This window comes from Podarcis vaucheri (assembly GCF_965113315.1).
Source record: "Podarcis vaucheri genome assembly, chromosome: 9".
Taxonomy (NCBI): domain Eukaryota; kingdom Metazoa; phylum Chordata; class Lepidosauria; order Squamata; family Lacertidae; genus Podarcis; species Podarcis vaucheri.
The window spans coordinates 16035842-16056761 of NC_138767.1; the positions used below are offsets into that span (position 1 = coordinate 16035842).

Genomic DNA, 20920 nt, shown 5'->3' on the forward strand with positions numbered 1-20920 from the left:
TTAAGGGTACTAGGAATTGTGGTGGACTTGTAAAAGGGCAAAAGGGTATTGGGAAATGATCCATAATTAATTGAAAAAATGTTTAAAAGTACTTTCCCAAAAAACCAGAGTTTTGTTAGCCCAAAAATGGAAAACATGTGCAGTTCCAACCAAGAAGGGTGGCAACTTAAGTTGACAGAATATGCGCAGCTTGCAGACTTAACATATAGAATAAGAGAACAAGAAGAACATACGTTTAGAGAAGATTGGAAAATGTTTATTGAATATATGGGAAATAACTGTGTACAGCTGAAAACAATGGCAACATTAAGATAAATTCAACAGTGTAAATAAGTTGTGATGGATGTAATAATGGAATACTGATTGGTATAGTTTTTGTAAAATATGCAGGGATTTAGGATACGTAAAATGAACCATGGAAAGAGAAGAAGGGAAGTCATTGATATCTTAAGGATGTAAAAATGTGTACTTTAAACTGTAAAACAGAAAATTTAATCGTGCTTTAAATGGATGGTACGTACATAGGATTTGAATCACATACCCGTCACACACAGTTTCCTGATGAAGCTAAAGAACTTTGAAACTATTTTCCATTTTGGAATTGACTTTGTGCTCCATTTCAAATCGCAAGTTGATTTCACCGCCCAAATTGCCTGACATTGTGACCTGAGGATCAGATGGTCGCTCTTCTTCTTCTGCTGCTGCTGCTGTTGCTCTTCCCAGACATTTCTTATAAATCTGATAACCTGCGTGCAAAGCAAATGAATAAAATGACTTAGGAGACTGCTTGAATGATAGTCCAGGATGGAAATACTCGGTGCCCACCCACACTGGGCTGGTTGTTGCTGAGGGGTTTTTTTTGGGGGGAGGGCATATTCTGCAACAACATGTCAACATTCATGCTGGATTTATTCCGGACCCACCCATGCATAATTCCACTTTCTTCGTTGTGCTGCAATGCTTGCCCAATGCATTTTGTCGTCTGAAGGAGCACTCCTGTGCTGTAGAGCAGCAAAAGCAAGATGCACACACCTCAGAACCATAGCTGTCAACGCTTCTCTTTTTTTAAGGGAAATTCCTTTATTCCAAATAGGATTCCTTGCAAGAAAAGGGAAAAGTTGACAGCTATGCTCAGAACATTTATAAAAGGTCACAGGTTTTCAACAGGAAGTTACGAGATGTGCACCGCTTGGAAATGAACCAGTACGTTTGCCCAAAACCTTTTGCAGGCATGAACAGTATTGAAAAGGTATAACCACCCCCCATACCATCATGGGCAACCAGCTTCTGAATACTGGGGAGCATGTGGAACCAAAGAAGTGCAGAGTTGGAAGGGACCCCAAGGATCATCCAGCCCAACCCCTTGCAATGCACAAGTGGGCAGAGGGCTGTTGCACGCACATGGTGCTTTCAGGGCTTCCCAGAAGCATGTGGCTGAAAACAGGATGCTCTGCTAGATAGACCTTTGGCCCAAATGAGTAGCTTGAGGTCTTCTTCGGTTCTCACTAAGGACTTCAAAATAAAAGCTTGCGCTTTTAACTCCACAGTGGTTCTCCCTGTTATATAGAGGAGCACCTGTGTTTGCTACCAAAGGTAAACTCGGCGTAGGTAGCTGTGGCCAAAACTATATGCTTATACAGCTAGTAATATATGTGTTAATCACATCTATAAAAAGGTAAAGGGAAGAACTTCCTGACAGTAAGAGCTGTTCGACAGTGGAATTTGCTGCCAAGGAGTGTGGTGGAGTCTCCTACTTTGGAGGTCTTTAAGCAGAGGCTTGACAACCATATGTCAGGAGTGCTCTGATGGTGTTTCCTGCTTGGCAGGGGGTTGGACTCGATGGCCCTTGTGGTCTCTTCCAATTCTATGATTCTATGTTTCTATGACCCCTGACCATTAGGTCGAGTCACAGACGACTCTGGGGTTGTGGTGCTCATCTCACTTTACTGGCCGAGGGAGCTGGCGTACGGCTTCCGGGTCATGTGGCCAGCATGACTAAGCCGCTTCTGGTGAACCAGAGCAGCGCACGGAAACGCCATTTACCTTCCCGCCGGAGAGATACCTATTTATCTACTTGCACTTTGATGTGCTTTTGAACTGCTAGGTTGGCAGGAGCCGGGACTGAGCAACGGGAGCTCACCCCGTCGCAGGGATTCAAACCGCCAACCTTCTGATCGGCAAGCCCTAGGCTCTGTAGTTTAACACACAGCGCTACCTGCGTCCCAATCACATCTATACTTTACGTTAAAATCACATCTATACTTTACGTGTGAAGTCTTTCTAAGGGATTTAATTAAAGGGGGGACACTAATATAAATGTTCTTAATTACATCCCTCACCAATTATTTCATCCGTTTGAGCACTTATTTAAACATTTTGAATCAGCAATAAAATAAGAACATCTGGACCTCATCCAACAAAACAAAACAGTAAACAACAACTGCCCCTTTCCTATTCTGAATACTGCTTCTCTATACATTAGACCTGTCTTTGGTACTTCCCAGTTGTTTTCACTTTCCTCGGGGCACATTTTTGAATGGAATTACCTACCTGAAACCATAAGGAATAAATTTAGCAACTGAAACGCGCCATAGATCACAAAGGATGGATATATCTGGATGAAATGCTGGAAACTGAAAGACAGCTGGAACACAGCAATGGGCAAGTTCAGGTTCTGAGTTCCTGTCTCCACAGAAATCGTCCGACACCTGGAAGCACAAAGATTTTGAAATTCTCTGTACACAGAGTCACTTGGGGGAAGATTCGACAGGTCCAAAAAGGTCTGAAAACTTTCCACTCCCAAAATTGGCCAATTCAATCAGTCCAGGAGGATACCTTGGTCAACGGTATCCAAGGCTGCTGAGAGCACAAGATTGCAGTCTCCCTGTCCTTCTCCTGCTATAGGTCACCCTCTCAAGTGACCAAGGCTGATTCCATTCCAGGCCTAAACCCAGACTGAAAAGGATCCAGATAATCAGTGTCATCCAGGAACACTTTTAAGTATCCCTGCCACCACCCTTCCTGCCACCTTTACCCAAAATGGAAGGTTGGTGAGTGGCCAATAGTTGCTACATTGCTTCCTTTTTAAGGAGCAACCCACACCACACCACCTCTTCAAGGGCAGCTGACGACATCTGAGCATGTGATGGTGTGTTCACAGCACCCCTGGAGCCACCAAGCCACCCCACATCAGCTTGGAAGCCTAGAAGTCCATGAAGCATGGTATCTTGCCCACATCATTGGGCTGCGTTCTTATTTCTTGTACCCTGGACTGGTCTCTTGTGTTGATCAAAGGGCAGGCTATAAGCAGTTCCTGCAAATGAATAATCAAGTTATCGGGTACCTTTGCCAAGATTGGCAGGTGAGACGGGCCAGCAGAAAGCCACCAAGGTAGCCAGTCACTGGGAGCACTGCTGCAACTATCAGAAGAGAGTAGTCCACAATCCAAGAACCTTGAAATGTCAGGAAGTAGGCTACTGACGGGACTACCCATAGAAATCCTCCAATGGTGCTTCCAACCTGTTACAAATGGACAAAGAGAAAGGTGGAGCATGTCGTTCCATTTGGTTTTCATCACTTGGCTCATCCTTCCTCCTCCCAGAACCATCTCCATCAATAGTCTACCCTCATCCTTACGTAATCATACAGGAAGAATTGGCATTGAGATTGAATTAGCATTTGCCATCCCGTCCGTTTTCTTTTTTCCTTTCCTTTTCCCATTTTTAAAAATAACATCAATGGCAACTGCTTTGGATTGTAAATCGCCTTGAGTGGACTGGCGGAAATAGGGTGAAATACATTGTATATCTTTGCTTGCTTTTGTTCCGTGCAGGAGTTTTTAATTCCTTAACAGGAATGTGCCTCCCAAGTTTACCTTGAGTATGATTTGGGATTGCCTGGGCCACCTATACTTCACCCAAAAACCGCAAGCGATGGGTATAGCAAAGCTGAAAAGAGTTGTCCCTAAAAAGGAAAAGGAAAGGTTGTTTTGTTGTTTAGTCGTGTCTGACTCTTCGTGACCCCATGGACCAGAGCACGCCAGACACTTCATGGATGCAAGGCTAGGCCACTCAGACGAACAGTTAATCAACGAAAGTGGAATGGGTCCCCTAAATGCTAATGATGAACATTGGCCCCTATTCAGGCGTCACTCACTTGACCCAGTTACCAATTTTGCTGGTACATGTCTTTTTTTAATGGCACTTAGATTAAACCTTGTTATTTTAAACGGCCTCTCCTCGGGAGACTGCCCTGGCCAATTTACTTATTGGTCAGGCTTAAGGCATTCTGTTATTGACTACATCCTTGTCTCCCAAGAACTCTTTGATGAATATATTGAATTTACTGTAGATATAAGAACCGAAAGTGACCATTTACCCCTAAATCTTAAAAGGACTGAATTTTGGGAACCCTCTAGATGTGGGCTTGCCCCACAGACTCCTGATCCTAATGCTTTACAACAAATAGGCAGATCCAGAATTAAATGGTCCCCTTATGTTAATAACAATTTTAGCATTTGGACACAATCAATGGAAGGTCAACTCCTCTGGGCTGATCTGACTTCCAACGACACTGAAGAGACCTCCCCAATTGACCATTATAACACATTAATCCGAAAACTCCAACCGTTATTGTCAAGACCCAGGAGATCTAACCAAAATGAGTCCCCTACCAACAAAAAATGGTTTGACCACGAATGCACTCAGGCAAAACTTATACTCAGGGAATGCTTTAAGGTATTCCAGCAAAATCCTAACCCTATCACTAAATTAGAGTTACAACTTAAAAAAAGAACTACAAAGAGTTATTAAAAACCAAAAAAAGAACCACAGACTTTCTCATCTGGCAAGCCCTCATAAAAGCGTCACTAGAAAAAGACAATTCCAACTTCTGGAAAATTATCTCCAGTCAAACCAAAGCTCCTAATGAGGGCACAATAATCCCTGCAAACTCATGGGAAGAGCACTATAAAGTGCTGTTTAGGGAACATCGTCCTTCTGCGCTGCTTAACATCCCCTTAGATAATGATACACCATGGCCCCCAACATCTGAAACTGAAATCACTTCGTTAATTCTACAAATGAAATCTGGCAAAGCCCCAGGAAGTGATTTCATTGTCGCTGAACTTCTGAAAGCGCAAATAAACTGGTGGGCCCCGGTCCTTGCAAATCTATTCTCATATATAGATAAGACAACTGAAATCCCTAAAGATTGGGGACTAGCTATAATTGTTCCTATATTTAAAAAGGGCAACCCCTCTGATCCATCTAATTATAGACCAATTAGTCTCCTGAATGTGATCTGTAAACTTTATACCAAACATCTATGCCTAAAATTATGTGAATGGTTAGATCATAATAACTTGCTAGAAATTGAACAAGCAGGGTTTACATTTGGACGTTCCACCATTGATCACTGCTTAGTGTTAGATTACTTTGTCTATAAGTATGTGAAACATTGGAAAAAGTCATTGTATGCGGCCTTTGATTCTGTATCTAGGAGTAGGCTCTGGGCCAAATTGGCCAATATGGGTATTAACAGAAGGTTATTACTTCTGATGATTAAGCTTCATGAGAACAATACCCTCCAGATAAGACTTGCACAGGACGGCAGACTTTCTAGAGAAATCCCAGTCCAAAGAGGAGTTAGACAAGGATGCCTATTAGCCCCATTCCTATTTAACATCTATGTTAACTCCCTGGTCACATGTTGCCGTGAAATTGAAACCCACCCCCCTGTGTTCTCTAACGGCAGAAAAGTACCAGTTTTAATGTATGCGGATGACGCTGTTCTTCTCTCTCAAACCAAAGTGGGTCTGAAACGTGCCTTAGGAAAGTTTAGTGACCAATGTAACATTGAACTGTTAACAATTAACTTTGCCAAAACTAAAATTGTACATTTTAACCGCTCCTTCAGGAAAGATAATTGGAGCGTAAAGGGAAACGCCATTGAACAGACTAAGACCTTCCAATACTTAGGCATTACTTTCTCTTATAATGCCAAATTGTCAACACACTTGACCACATCAGCTATATCAGCAGGAAGAAGTGCAAATGCTAACAGTCTTTCAGGCAAAATCTTTAGCCCAACTCCTATATGGCTCTCAAATTAGCCCCACTGCCAACCTTAAGACCCTTGAAACAGTACAATCTAAATTCTTAAGATCATTATTTGCTACCCCTAAGTGTACACCTAATGCAGTCTTGAGGCAAGAGGCAGGACTGCCCAGAGTGGAATTAAAAGTCTGGGAACAAGCAATATCCCTCTGGCTGAAAATCCATTACAATCCTAAGGGACTATTACCTTGCTTCCTGGCCGCAGTTCCCTATCCTCCTTGGCTTATGCAAATAACTAACAAGATCAAACAAATTGGCCTAAACCCTGAAAATCTTTTTATTGGAACTCTGAACAAGGCAAAAGCAATTATCACTCAGAGACTTTATGATATCGAATTACAACAAGAAGGCGCCCTACTCCCAGAGACGTATAGATGTTTAAAAGCTTGGCCTAATTTTGCAGCTGCCCCTTACTTAACTAACATCACTAACGAAGCCTATAGATGGGCTTTCTCTAGAGCCCGCTTTGAGACAATGCCCTCAGCAGTGCTGTACGGCAAATTCACGCGGGTTCCAATGCATGCGCGTCTCTGCTCTTGTATGTCTAATAAGGTAGAATCTGTCACACACATTCTTCTATTTTGCGAATTTTATAGTGAAGAACGAGTTCAACTTATTTTACTGCTTCTATCAAAATTTATACCCCTTCAATATTATTTGGAATCCTCCCCCGAAAATACCTCCTGGAAGTTTCCTCAAGCTCAATATCATATGAGGTGGCTAAATTTTGCACTTCAGTAATTAGGAAGCATAAATCTCTTCTGTTGAATGGCACACTGAGAAGTTCCCTTGTGTAACCTTTTTTTCTTTTCTGAGGTTGTTGTTGATTTCTTGTTGTTTGATCTTGTGGTGTTTAGTGTCACTGGCTTTGGCCGCAATAAAACTTGAACTTCACGGATCACTGCCTTGCCGTGGTGAAGGGGCTTGAATAACTCAGAGAAGCTATGAGCTATGCTGTGCAGGACCACCCAAGATGGACAGGTAATAGTGGAGAGTTTTGACCAAACGTGATCCACCTGGAGCAGGAACCGGCAAGCCACCACTCCAGTATCCCTGCCAAGAAAACTCCATGGACAAAGACAACAAGAGAAGGTTAGTGCATGTCAAATGTAGGTCTACTCAGCTGGGTTGTTGGGTATTTGCAAAGTGCTGGTCAACGGCCTTCTATATTTAACAGAAATGTCACCAACAGTAGATATTATTAAGGCTAAGAAGAGTTACCCCTCAAAAAGAGAGGAGTCAAATGTAGATCTATTCAGCTAGTTTTCAGGTGTTTGGGAAGTACTGCAGAAGGGGCTTCCAGAGACCACTTGCGCTCTGGACCCTCGCCCCTCTTGGCTGATAAAAATTAGCGGGGGGGCACACAGCTGGCTGGGCCTGGGAGGTGATTAATGCCTCCTTGCAGGAAAGGATGTTCACTGCTCAAGAAACCCTCCCTGGGCTCATAAAGTCGAGGTAACTTGCAGCCAGTTGCCAATCTCCCCTTCTTGGGTGAGGTTCTTGGACCAGATCCAGGCACTCTTGGAGAAAACTGATTTTCTATATCCATTTCGTTCAGGGTCTAGGCCCGGTTTTGGCACAGAAGCTGCTTCTAGGTCAGCCTACAAGGTTATCTCAAGAGAGAGACAGGGAAAATGTGTTCCTGTTAATTCTCCTCAACCTCTCAGCGAATTTAGATACCACTGACCATGGTATTCTTCCGGAGTAGCTGTCAGAGTGGTTGTTCCAGAGCTACTTGGTTGGTTGTTTCCAGAGTCTGATGCTTGGAGAGAGCTGTTTGGCCGCATGGAGCCTTCAGTGTGGGGTTTCTCAGCAGGGCTGGTTCAAGACATTTGGGCACCTGAGGTGAACCACAAAATGTTGCCCCTTCCTGCCAGCAAAGAAGGGGCGATCCTGCCTCCTGAGACAGTCACCTCACCTTGCCTCACCCCCCATGCCATTTCACATCTACATGAAAACACCCCCTGAGTGGGGTCATCCAGATGTTGGGAGTACATTGTCAACAATATGCCGATAGCACACTGCTCTGCTTCTCCTTTATATCTGCATGTGGCACTGCGGATGTGCCGGGCCATTGTCTTGTCTCAGTAGCGGACTGGATGAGATCTAACAAACTGAAGCTCAACCCAGGTTAGACGGAAGCCCTGTTTGTGTGTGGTTCGCTAGACTGGATTTATGGGAGGTTGCCTGCTCCTGATGGAGTTACATGTTGGGAAACTGTGTATGCGCAGCTACTCACACAGAGTCAATTAAGGTTTGGCAGACAGCCAGAAGGCAATCTGAAGGAGTAAGTCTGCCTGGTGATAACAGAGACATGGAGACTGCTCCCTGATTGGTCAAGCTCTCTGAAGGGAGTGATAATTAATGGCCTACTAACTGGAATGTGTGAGTTCAGTGGTTCAGTGTGTCAGTGTAGGAGTTAAAATAAAAAAAATTCCTTCCTGTAGCACCTTAAAGACCAACTAAGTTAGTTCTTGGTATAAGCTTTCGTGTGCATGCACACTTCTTCAGATACACTGAAACAGAAGTTGCCAGATCCTTCTATATATAGAGAAGGTGGGGAGGGGTATTACTCAGAAGGGTGGTGGGAATCGGAGATTGGCAGATAGCTGAGATGACAAACAGGCCAAACCTTACGCCAAAGAATAAACGGACATAAATCTGACATCAAGAATCACAAAACAGAGAAACCAGTAGGAGAACACTTCAATCTCCCAGGACATTCTATACAAGATCTCAAAGTAGCTGTTTTACTACAAAGGAATTTCAGAAATAGACTGGAAAGAGAAGCTGCTGAATTGCAACTCATTACCAAACTTAAAACTATGGAGACACCTGGTCTGAACAGAGACATTGGATTCTTATCTCATTATACATGACTAAGCCACTTCTCACCTTCTCACCCCTTGCCTTTTCCTGTAAGACCTACTACAGTCGTTAAGAGTCGTCAACAGGCTCATCAGGCTCATCTCAGCTATCTGCCAATCTCCGATTCCCACCACCCTTCTGAGTAATACCCCTCCCCACCTTCTCTATATATAGAAGGATCTGGCAACTTCTGTTTCAGTGTATCTGAAGAAGTGTGCATGCACACGAAAGCTTATACCAAGAACTAACTTAGTTGGTCTTTAAGGTGCTACAGGAAGGAATTTTTTTTATTTTGACTATGGCAGACCAACACGGCTACCCATCTGTAAGTGTAGGAGTTGTGAGTCGTGTCAGAGAGAGCTAGCAAAAGATCCATGTTCTGTTCCTGTAAATAGTCCACTGTATATAATAAACACCTAACTACAAGTTTGGTAGTTCCTGCTTCGTCTATCCTGGTTCCTGCTTCGTCTATCCTGTCTACAGCCAAGTCGCCAATTGCTTCCTTGGATTCTGAATGTACTCTACTAGGTCTGGCTAAGGTCCTGCAACTAATCAGAAAGTTGTGAAACACCAATAGGTTTTGCCAATACTACACACCCTCTGAAGGAGCAAGTTCGCAATTTGGGGGTCCTCCTGGGTCCATTGCTGTTGCTTGAGGCTCAGGTGGTCTCGGTGGCATAGAGTGCCTGCCTTCGGGTGACACAGCTGTGCCCCTATCTGGGCAGGGATAGCTCAACTTCTGTCATCTATGTTTTAAGATGAGCAAGAAACATACCTATGGCCTGATATGGAACTGTGATGTCGCCTTCAGATTCCCAGGTCCGTGTGCAGATAAAGAGGCAAAGAGGCATCATTCCGAGTGCAGCTATATTAGAGAGGGCCGTCATGCTGATGCTGTAATAGAGTGAAAGAGGCTTGGGTGGGAGCAAGAGATGGTCTGCAGGCAAGTTAATGATGTAATCTATTGTGACAAGCTCCCCAACAGTAGTGTGTGTGTGTGCCATTATTACAGTGGTACCTCGGGTTACAGACGCTTCAGGTTACAGACACTTCAGGTTACAGACTCGGCTAACCCAGAAATAGTACCTCGGGTTAAGAACTTTACCTCAGGATGAGAACAGAAATAGTGCATCTGTGGCGGCGGGAGGCCCCATTAGCTAAAGTGGTACCTCAGGTTAAGAACAGTTTCAGTTTAATAACGGACCTCTGGAACGAATTAAATTCTTAACCCGAGGTACCACTGTACTTATTTTTTCAAGTTATACACCACTTGATTGTAAACACACACACACACCCCTTCAAAGTGGTTTACCAAGAGATGGGTTTCTTACACAGGAGTTGTAGCTAATTGTGGTGGGCAGGACCAGAGGCAAATGCTAGTGGAACAACGCAGGGGATTCTTTTCCAGCCGGAACTTGCCGGAACTCAGTTCCTGCACCTCTCAGGTGGGCGCCATTGCCATTATAAAAGAACAAGGGAGGCATTCGTGGTGAGTTCAGGCACCTTTTTTTCTAGAAAAATAGTACTGGGTGTGATTCTTACCATTGTACAACAGAGTGCTGTGCAAAGGTCTCTCCACACAGACACACACACACACACACACACACACACACACAGAGAGAGAGAGAGAGAGAGAGAGAGAGAGAGACCTCTATCCTGGCAAAAACTCTCCTTTCCAAAAGGCATTGTAATGACAGAAAAGGGGTGCAGTCTGTGTATTGTGCAAGCAGATATGGATTGCAGTCCTCTGAGGGCTGTATCACCACCCAGAGGTCAGCAGTAAAAGCTTTTGTCCACCTTGCAATATTTTATCAGTATTTCGCTTTCCCTTATAGGCGTGAGTTGGAATCATTCACTTATATGGGAGAAAATAAAGAGGCGTACTATTGAGTAAACCTGCTTTTCAACCCTGGTGGGGTGGCCTTAGTCGCTGAAAACTAATCCTAGCTTCATCTGCATCTTGAGCTCTGTTTCTTGGTCACACGGTAGTGTGACAGAATGTGGGAAAGTAGCTTCTAGAGAAATGAATGAATAGATTGAGAAAGGATATAGGCCTAAAGAAAGAGAATTCCCAGGTATTTGCCATGGTCGTATTTTTATACATCAATGACATTCATTCATTCATTCATTCATTCATTCAATGACATTAATTCCCACCCCCACCCCCACCCTGGGCATTTTGTTTGTTTGTTTGTTTGTTTCATTTTTACAGGCAAACAGATACCCTGGTTATTAAACTACAAAACAAACAGTATCTAACACACTTCTGTGAATCAGTTATGAAACTATAAAACTACTACAGAAAGACTGATACAGCCAAATAGTCCAGAATCATTTAGCATCATCTCCTGATTATATGGTACATAATCTTAAAGTCACAATATTAAAAATAAGAGGCCACTGCTTCACAAGCATCTCCAAGCACATGTTCTGCACAGAAGCACATCCCATGTCAACCTAATCCCTTTCAAAGCCTGCTGGTGAACATGGCCAAAGACGTCTCTGTAGCACATAGGAATGCTGGAGTGTAAGAGCAGATATGTGCACACAACAGAAACATGTGGCATGACTTTTCTTGGATTGTGACACTTAAGCTTGCAGGTGCAAGACTGCACATTTGAATGCTCCCCAATGAGGAAAGAAAAGAAAAAGCACATTCTGTGCTAGATCCAGGGCCAGACTGAGTCGGGTTGGAATCCATTGTTGAAATCAATGGGACAAATTAGGCATGGTTTGGATCCAGCCACTTGTACATGGCAACCAGCCTGCCAAGAAACAGAATTGCTAAGTTATGTTTCTCTCCTTCACTATGTGCAGAAGAAATTGTATTGTGTTGTCCTACCTGAGATCCATATCTCCATCCACCCAGTAACTGACGAAGTTGGACAGGGAACCTCCAGGGGAACAGCCAATGATAAAGATGGCAAGCGTGTTGATTGACTTTGCAGGGAAGTTGATAGCCAAAATATAGGCTGTCAGAGGCATCAGCCCAAATTGGCACACCATCCCCACAGCGATGCCCGATGGCCTCTTGATGTGGCCCCACAGCTTCTTCGTATCTGTAGCACAACCCATGGAGAACAGAATAAAACCTGTGATAATTGCTATCACAACGGGAAAAGCCAGATCATATATTGTACTTCCATAATCTTGCCCGTCTGTATTGCCGCTTGTTCCGTTGTTAGTATACGGGATGCCACCGGAGTTGTTTGCCATCCTCTTTCCACGTTAGTCCCAGTCTTCTCCTTTGCAGTTGAGTGCTAGGAACTGCTGAAGTTCATCCCATCAGGTTACCTTTACTGGGAATTGTTAATAGGTAACAACAGCACACACAGAGAATGCCTGTTGCCATTGACTACCTCAGCAAGCCCTTACTAATCAGATTAACTTAGGGCCAAACGAGATTTGACATTTGTCATATAACGACATTGCACAGCTGATTTTTGAGAAATGGTCAGTGCTGAGGATTCTGAGCTATCTTCTTTCTTCTTCTCTGGCGATCACTCATAGCCGAGTAAGATTGTCTTCCAAAAACACGGTTTTAACAATGAGTCCGTAAGTGACCGTGGAGGCCAATTCTGGATCCACACGTCCTTCCACAGTGGAGACATTGGTTTCCGGGTGGGAGTTGATCATGGTGTGGATTTGCCAAGCGTGCCTTCCTCTTAGCACGTTTCTCCCTTGCATCCTAAGTTTGAGTGTCTTAAAGCCCATAACACCTTCGGCAAAGGCTGTTCTCCCATTGGAGCTCGCAGGCCAGTGTTTCCCAGTTGTCAGTGTTTATACTACATTTTTTTAGATTTGCCTTGAGAGAGTTTGAACCTCTTTTGTTGACCACCAGCATTACCCTTTCCATTTTTAAGTTCAGAATAGAGTAGTTGCTTTGGAAAACGATCATCAGGCATCCGCACAACATGACCAGCCCAACGAAGTTGAAGTTGAAGAATCATTACTTCAACACTGGTGATCTTTGCTTCTTCCATTACACTGATATTAGTTTGCCTGTCTTCCCAAGTGATGTGTAAAAATTTTTGGCGACACCTTTGATGGAATCTTTCAAGGAGTTGGAGATGGCGTTTATAAGTGGTCGTGCATAAGGTTGGTAGTACAAAAGCTTTGTAAACAAGCATTTTGGTTTCCCTGCGAATGTCCCGGACTATCAGGATTGTGGCTCAGCAGGAGGTTACTTTAATCCTTTACTCCCGGCATGATCCTGATTGAAATGACAGGCTCCCAAATTGTTACACACAATGGGAAGAAAACTTGCATTGGCACCAATGGGACCTTTATTCCCATTGCAAGTAGCAGCTGCCTAGTTTCCATTATTGTAGGGGGTCCATTTTTAAGCCCCTATCCTCTATCTGGCTCAGGCTCCCCAAGACAGCAAATTATTTTAACGTTGGTCAGCTGTGCAATGCTAAGCTATGGGGGAAATGTCACATCTTGTTTGCCCTAATCATGATTGCAAGATCTGGGTCTGTGGGGTGGGCTTCAAAAAATGGATTTTTTACTTTTGGCTGCAAATACCATACTAGAAAAAGGTCATGACTGGAGGACAGGTATGGCTGGAAGAGGAGGCGGAGCCCACACAAAGCAAATGCCTCATTTATTTGTATCAAAGGTAAGACTTTTATATTGCCCCCACTTTGTCCCAGGCCCTGCCCATTTGGCCCTTAGAAGGTTGAATAGAGGAAAATATGGCTCTGTTTTACTGAAGTTCTCGCTGTCTTGTAATATTTTGAATATCATTATTAGCCTGTTTTAAAAGTATTGCTATCTAAAGTCACTGATATAAGAAAAGTTGTTTAAATCAAAGGCACAGCACTCCTAGCTAATAAAATTATGGCAATATGGTGATGGTAAATTCTGGAGCTTAAATGGTCAAGTGGGTAATTTTTTCATGGCATCCCTGGGTCACCCCCCAACCCTACGCAATTCTTCTGAGCAGACCAGATCAACTTTCTTTATGGTGTGCAGTTTGCTGTTCCAACAGGGGTAAAGAGTGTCATGGCCTGGGGCCAAATCTGGCCCTCTACTTCTCTTCATGTGGCCCTCAGAACTTTCCTAGGACATAGCTCTCAGTGGCTCCATTTTGCACCCCAAGTGCTTTTGTCTGGCTGGGATGAACTCTGATAACGCCTCTTGCCTGTCTGGATGAAGTGGGTAAATGAGTGTTTGTACAAACTAGGCTATTCTCCAAAGGTAAAATTCACACCTGTTGCCCCACCCACTTTCCCCTCTGCCCCTCCCACCACAGGCGTATGGCCCTCATAAGGTCACCCAGATGGGAATGTGGCCCGTGGGCTGCAAAAATGCCCCTGCCCATCCCTGCTGTTGAAGACTGCATGAAGCAGCCCATTCCACTAACTGTGGTTAGGGGAAATTGTATGTGAAGCCTTCCCATCTCTTCCTTGCAGCTGGAAGAGAAGCGGAAGAAGGAGCAAGTGAGCCAAAAGCTCATGCATGCATTTATAAAACATTATTTATCATTACATCTGACCAGGACCATAGCATCGTTCTTTGTCCTGCCTTCCCTGCATTGATCACCATTAGGCATTCGGGACTGGTTTTCCAATTCGGTTTTTAATAATTTGAATTACGTTACTAGATACACATGATCTTATTAAGGCTGCGGAAAGCCCTTTGTTAGCCTGCTCACTTTGTGCACTGATGTGGTGAATAGCTTCTCTACTGTTGATATAACCACCATAAACACGAGTCAAACCTAGTTGCGACCACTTGGTGGCAGTGGTCTCCTTGCCAAATAGATCCTGCGTTTCAGTTTGGACTCCACTTGCTGTGCTAACTTGCAGTGAAGTTCAATCTTCTCAAGTCTTTGGCGTTGCAAAATCCTGTTGAATTCTATTGCTAAGATTAGGAAACAAAAGAGAAGAATGGAACAGGATTTCCATAGAAACACAATTCTTTAGACATGTAGACCAGGAGTTGATGGACTACAATTCTAATTGTTCTTCACTATTGGCTATGTTGGCCACAGGGCTGATGGCTATCCATCATCATCATCATCATTAAATTGTGTATGCTGCCCTCCATCCAAAGATCACAGGGCAATTCACAACTTTAAAAAAAATACATAATATAACAAAAACCAAACCAAACTAAACACATAGCCTCCCTCAGACACATTTAAAAGGCCATAGGATGTTAATCAGCCAAACGCCTGATTGAAGAGAAACCTTTTTACCTAGCACCTAAAGATATGTAATGAAGATGCCAGGTGAGTCTCCCTGGGGACAGAATTCCACAAAGGGGAATCACAGAAAATGTCCATTCTTGTTTGGCAAACATTCTTATCCCTAAGATAAAAACACAACATTGGGTTCTCACCACTGCCTGTAACTGAATATTTAAAGTTCTTTTTCAAATGAATATGGTAAAAAATTAAGGAAGAGGTCACTGAATGCTTGTTTAGATTAAAGGTAGGTCCATAGACTATGGAATTAAACCAATGGCCCTCTCCTAGCAGTAAATTCCACATATTAATTCTGTGTTGAGTAAGCAATTAAATTAAGAAGGAAACCCCAGCACCCTCCGGTCCACAAAGTCCACGCATGTACCTTGTACAGAAGGGATGGGCGCTTTCAAAATAGTTTTCACAGGCCTCAGGTGGAAGGGAGAGCCCCAACAGATGTCATGATGGAGAGGGTTGCTGATCTTTTCTGCAGACGCTAGCAACAAACGCCTTGTTAGTTCAGCAAATTCAAAACGGTTGTGCCTGAAATGTCAGCATTACAATTAGAGGTATGCATTTGGCAAGGGAATTCCAAAAAGTGCATATAAAATTGTGCCTAAATTGGTTTTAGAACACTCCTCTTCCTCTGTTGCTTTCACCACCAGAGGGAAATCCCTGCCAGTTACCTAATATGGCACCTGCAATATCTCCTCAAAAATCCATAATGTACAGGACGGAAAGACTGTTTGCTCCCCCTGTTCCATTCCTGTTTGCTTGACTTTGTCCACACTGAACACCTCTCCTTAAAGCATACGCACATTTCACTGAATGCCAAGATTGGACACCCATTCTCCCTTCTGTTCCAAGCAGAACGGAGTTGCAAAAAAAGCTTTTCTGTGTGTGAGTGCAACAGTGACTGACCTAGGTGTCTTTTTCCCATTGATGGAGGTGTGTGCTAGTGGGAGGGTTTTGCCCACATCATTTTGTGGTCCTGTCTCTTTTTCTGCTCTTTTAGGTGTGCCACCCATTTTGTGTTGTGTCACCTCCCCACAGCAGCCAGTTTGTGACTGGTGACCACAGACATTTGTCAAGATTCCAAATGTGTCCAGCAGCCCAGAAAGGATAGTTATCCTGTTCCAATCTGTACATCTCTCTGAAGATTTTAAGATAGAAGGAACTCTATTTGAACAATGCAGTGCAAAATACATACACTTTATAACCACTGTCTTTCAAGACAGATTCTCTTTTCTTCTTCCTGTGAAAATCAAATTCCATGATGGGTGGATGGTGTTGTGTGTTTACACCTGCACTTCAAAAACAGCTGGATATCCCACCTGCTCACCTGTAATAGAAAAATAAGTGGAACATCTAACCATGCAAGGGCGGGAAAGATGCTGCTACCAGCTTTAGTAAGTGGTGATTATATCGTTAATGACCCGCCAGAGTCACCCAACTTCCTTGCAAATGAAAAAGCTTTCAACAAATTGCGTATTGGGACATGGCAGGACCTACATGGTCTGTCCATCTCATGGTGAACTATAATTTTCTCAGAGGCAAGTTGTGGAGAAGCTAGCATTGTGCTATACAATACGTACAAGTAAGAATGGAAGTTAATATATAGGCCAGGCACTTCAAATTCCTACTTGGCCATGAATCTCACTAAATGACATTGGGCTAGTTGTTGCCTCTTGGCCTAAGCTGCCTCAGAGTGTTGCTGGGGATATTAAATGAGTTGGGGGAGAATGGTGTGTTTCAACTGTTGCCCCTCTCCCACCCCAGCATGAGGGAGTGTGGCTCTGACACTGAGAACAGTTTCCTACTCCTGTTGTAAGACAGATTTGTAGGTGCCTGTAATAGTTCTAGGGGTTGCTTGTGTGTAAATCAACGCCACTCTTGGCTGGTTGCCTGTATGAACCCTTTCTGTCTGGACAGCCACGCACCCGTGACTGTCTCAATCGCTGGCAGAATCCGTTAGTGGGCATTTCTTGAACTTCTTCCAGCAAAGAAGCTCTTTGACGCTTAGTCTCCTCCTAGCCTCCCTGCGCGGAAGCCTTCTGCGCAGGGAGGGTGTGGGCATCGGAGGACCCGGGCTCTCCCCACTGGTTCCCGGCGAAGAGTCTCGGAGCCACCTCGTCGATTCCCCCATCTGCCCCCCTTCTCCACTGGTGTAACGCTGATTTCCTGCCCCAGAAGATGTGCTGCTTCTCTCCCTCCTGGCACGCTCTCCGGAAACCCTCTGGAGCCCTCCCTTTCCCTCTGGCTCTGATGGCAGTTCCCTGACAGTGCCCTACACTGCAATCCTAAATATATTTACTCAAAAGCAGATCGTGCAATTGTTATAAGAATTCTAAGGTCTCAAATATAGAATAAATGTGCACAAGGTAAAACACACATGCGTAAGTATCTAAACCACATGTCTCAAATAGTGCAGGAGAGCAATCCTGAAGCCATCTTGATTCTTAATGACCCCAAACATTTCCTCTGTGAAGGAAATATCTTGGAAAAACCTTTCCCAGTAGTTTCACTTACAAATCCTTCAAACCCTGTCTTAAGAGCCTATTTTGTGTATTTTGTGGATTCTAGAACTAAAGTATTTACAGTGGTGCCCCGCAAGACGAATGCCTCGCAAGACGGAAAACTCGCTAGACGAAAGAGTTTTCCGTTTTGGAGGTGCTTCGCAAAACGAATCTCCTATGGGCTTGCTTCGCAAGACGAAAATGTCTTGCGAGTTCCTGTGGGGTTTTTTTCCCTCCCCCCCCCTTTTGCTAAGCCGCTAAGCCGCTTATCAGCTGATCCGATAAGCCGCTAAAAGCCACTAATAGCCATTAATAGCACTAATCTGCTAATCCGTCAATGGGCTTGCTTCGCAAGACGAAAAAACCGCTAGATGAAGAGAATCATAGAATGGATTATTTTCGTCTTACGAGGCACCACTGTATTTACCATATCAAAAGGTGGCCAGGTAATGCAATCAGTAAAACATTGTCAGTTATCTTGGCAGACAGGAGACATGGGTAAGACTCTTTGGCTGGTCTTTGGCTAAGGGTTGGGCAACTATTAAAAAGTTCTTGTCTGACTTAGGGGATTCAGTCCCTTGAAGTGCTGGGCAGCAAAAGCCAAACCCCATTTTTCCTATAACACTATATTCAGTGGAACTTGCTCCCTAAAGTGTGTTTAGGATTATAATTATAAAGGCACTTGGGGTCTGTATAAAACAATGAACAAAAGTCTGTCATGTATTATAAATAGCTTAATTAATTTTCCTGCTGGGTTGGCAATAATGGTTCCCTGTTGTGTTTGCTACTCACTTTTTTCATAATCAATGATGGCCAGCTTAGTAACTTTCTCTTCCACCTCACAGGTCCATTTCTCGTGAGGACCTTAATTTTTGCCCTCAAGCCTGTCCTGTTGCCTCTGACATTTCCCACAGGTTTGCTTCTGATGTAATAAAGAGTATTGTATTTGTAAGGCATATGGCTGGAGGCAAATATGCTAAAATAAACTGAGGCGATACTACAAACTGATATTGGTGTATTTATTACTTTGTCATACATTTCCCTACGGGACACGGGTGGCGCTGTGGGTAAAAGCCTCAGCGCCTAGGGCTTGCCGATCGAAAGGTCGGCGGTTCGAATCCCCGCGGCGGGGTGCGCTCCCGCTGCTCGGTCCCAGCGCCTGCCAACCTAGCAGTTCGAAAGCACCCCCGGGTGCAAGTAGATAAATAGGTACCGCTTACCAGCGGGAAGGTAAACGGCGTTCCGTGTGCTGCGCTGGCTCGCCAGATGCAGCTTTGTCACGCTGGCCACGTGACCCGGAAGTGTCTCCGGACAGCGCTGGCCCCCGGCCTCTTGAGTGAGATGGGCGCACAAACCCCAGAGTCTGTCAAGACTGGCCCGTTCAGGCAGGGGTACCTTTACCTTTACCTTTACATTTCCCTAGAAAACTGGGGCAAGGTTACCAAGATTTATTTGAGACTCCACTTTGCCAAACAACATAAATGGAATCTACTGATGTTTAATGACCAATGTTTTATAGTGTTCTGATGTTAGTAAGGTAAAGGGACCCCTGACCATTAGGTCCAGTCGTGGCCGACTCTGGGGTTGCGGCACTCATCTCGCTTTATCGACCGAGGGAGCCGGCGTACAGCTTCCGGGTCATGTGGCCAGCATGACTAAGCCACTTCTGGCGAACCAGAGCAGCGCACGGAAACACGGTTTACCTTTCCACCGGAGCGATACCTATTTATCTACTTGCACTTTGACGTGCTTTCGAACTGCTAGGTTGGCAGGAGCAGGGACCAAGCAACGGGAGCTCACCCCATTGCAGGGATTCGAACCACCAACCTTCTGATCGGCAAATCCTAGGCTCTGTGATTTAACCCACAGCGCCACCCGGATCCTCTGTCTGATGTTAGTATTGCTTGTCTATTTGTTTGTTGTGGATTGTTCTGAAGAAAAAAAGTTTTCCCTCCGAGCAGCTTTACAAACACATAAAAGCAAAATGCAATCGATACACGAACTATAGATAGACAGATAAAAATATATGCAGCACACATTTCAGATAAAGGCAGCATGAAATTAATTACATCAAGGATTAGGAATTTAACAAAAGTCTTGGGATAATAAAAAAGGATTTTGCCTGGTGCTAGAAACATAACAAAATAATCGCCTGGCCAATCTCCCTGGAGAGAGCATTCCATAGTCTGGGTTTCCCACCAGACATTTTGGCACCTGAGGTAAACTATGAAATGGCTTTTACCCCACCAGGGAACAAGTGGGGAGTGAAGATATACTCCAGGAATAAGAGGCAGGTGGGAAATAAAATCAATCTTACCCAATAGTTAAAGTGGGAAGGCAGTACATGGGGCAGAATGCGGTCTGCTCTGAATCACAGAGGGTGGGTTCCTCTGCCATTTCCCCCCCTAGGGATAGAAGGAGGCCATCAGCGCCTCCAAATTGGCATTAGAGGCGCCATTGGGGAAGGGCTGCTGAGGAGGCAGCAAATCTGGACTCCAAGAAATGTGTGGCAGCCATTGCTGCCACAGTGGCAGCAGCAGCAGCAGCAGTTGATACATTCCTTGGAGGCCGGACCTTCTGCCCCTGTAGATCCTGCCGCCTGAGGCAGTTGCCGCACTTTGCCTCATGGGTGGGCCAGGCCTCAGGTCACCACTGAGAAGGTCCTGTATCTCATTGCTACTCCCTTAACGTTAGCGGGAGTGCAGAGGCAGAGCCATCTATTGAATATTGAGCGGCGGGGTGCAAAAAACTGCCCTGCACCCCCATTTTTTGTGGGGGGAGGCAGCCAAAGTTGTTAGGCTTCTTTATGGGGGCAGCTCAGATTTGTTGAGCTTTTGGGGGACACACAACTCTCTCCCTTGCCACTATGGGTGAAAGGAAGAGAGCAATCCCCACAGAGGCTTGGGAGGGAAGCTGCGCGCCTAATGTGGGCAGCATGTGTGTGCTGGGCGGGCCTCTCAATGAGGAGGGTGGCTGGCCGCCTCAGTGCCCACAGCAGAAAAGCCTGCGGCGCTCCAACGGGCTCTGCTCCACTCGGCAGCGGCTCTCGGCTGGCCTGGCTCTTCAGTCCCCGGACTGGCTCTTCAAATCTTGACCCCGGACTCTCAGCCTGGCATCCCTGAGAGCCTGGCGCCCGGGCGCCCCGCACCCCTGGCCCCTATGGGTAAGCTGGCCCTGTGCAGAGGTAAACCTCAAAAGATAATCTTCAGGGAGAATTAGAGGGTATC

The 20920-nt window shown here is 44.8% G+C and overlaps 1 protein-coding gene and 1 long non-coding RNA gene across 3 annotated transcripts; both read right to left on the reverse strand.

Moving 5' to 3' along the window:
* Window positions 1-469: 469 nt before the first annotated feature.
* Window positions 470-9942, reverse strand: LOC309540076 (sodium-dependent organic anion transporter-like). Of its 2 annotated transcripts, XM_082236733.1 has the most exons (5): window positions 9760-9942; window positions 3875-3963; window positions 3344-3519; window positions 2551-2708; window positions 470-746 (listed from the first exon to the last, which is right to left on the reverse strand). In XM_082236733.1, exons 1-5 carry the CDS (start codon window positions 9869-9871, stop codon window positions 568-570), a joined length of 714 nt encoding a protein of 237 aa, XP_082092859.1. In that variant the 5' UTR covers window positions 9872-9942; the 3' UTR covers window positions 470-567. The 2 variants fall into 2 exon arrangements, 1 of the variants encoding a protein (XP_082092859.1); XR_014223041.1 differs by lacking the exon at window positions 3875-3963 and having other exon boundaries at window positions 9760-9935.
* Window positions 9943-14548: 4606 nt separating this feature from the next.
* Window positions 14549-16527, reverse strand: LOC309540136. The gene is made up of 3 exons (XR_014223053.1): window positions 16388-16527; window positions 15563-15720; window positions 14549-14852 (listed from the first exon to the last, which is right to left on the reverse strand). It is a non-coding gene; the product is annotated as an uncharacterized lncRNA (long non-coding RNA).
* Window positions 16528-20920: the final 4393 nt, after the last annotated feature.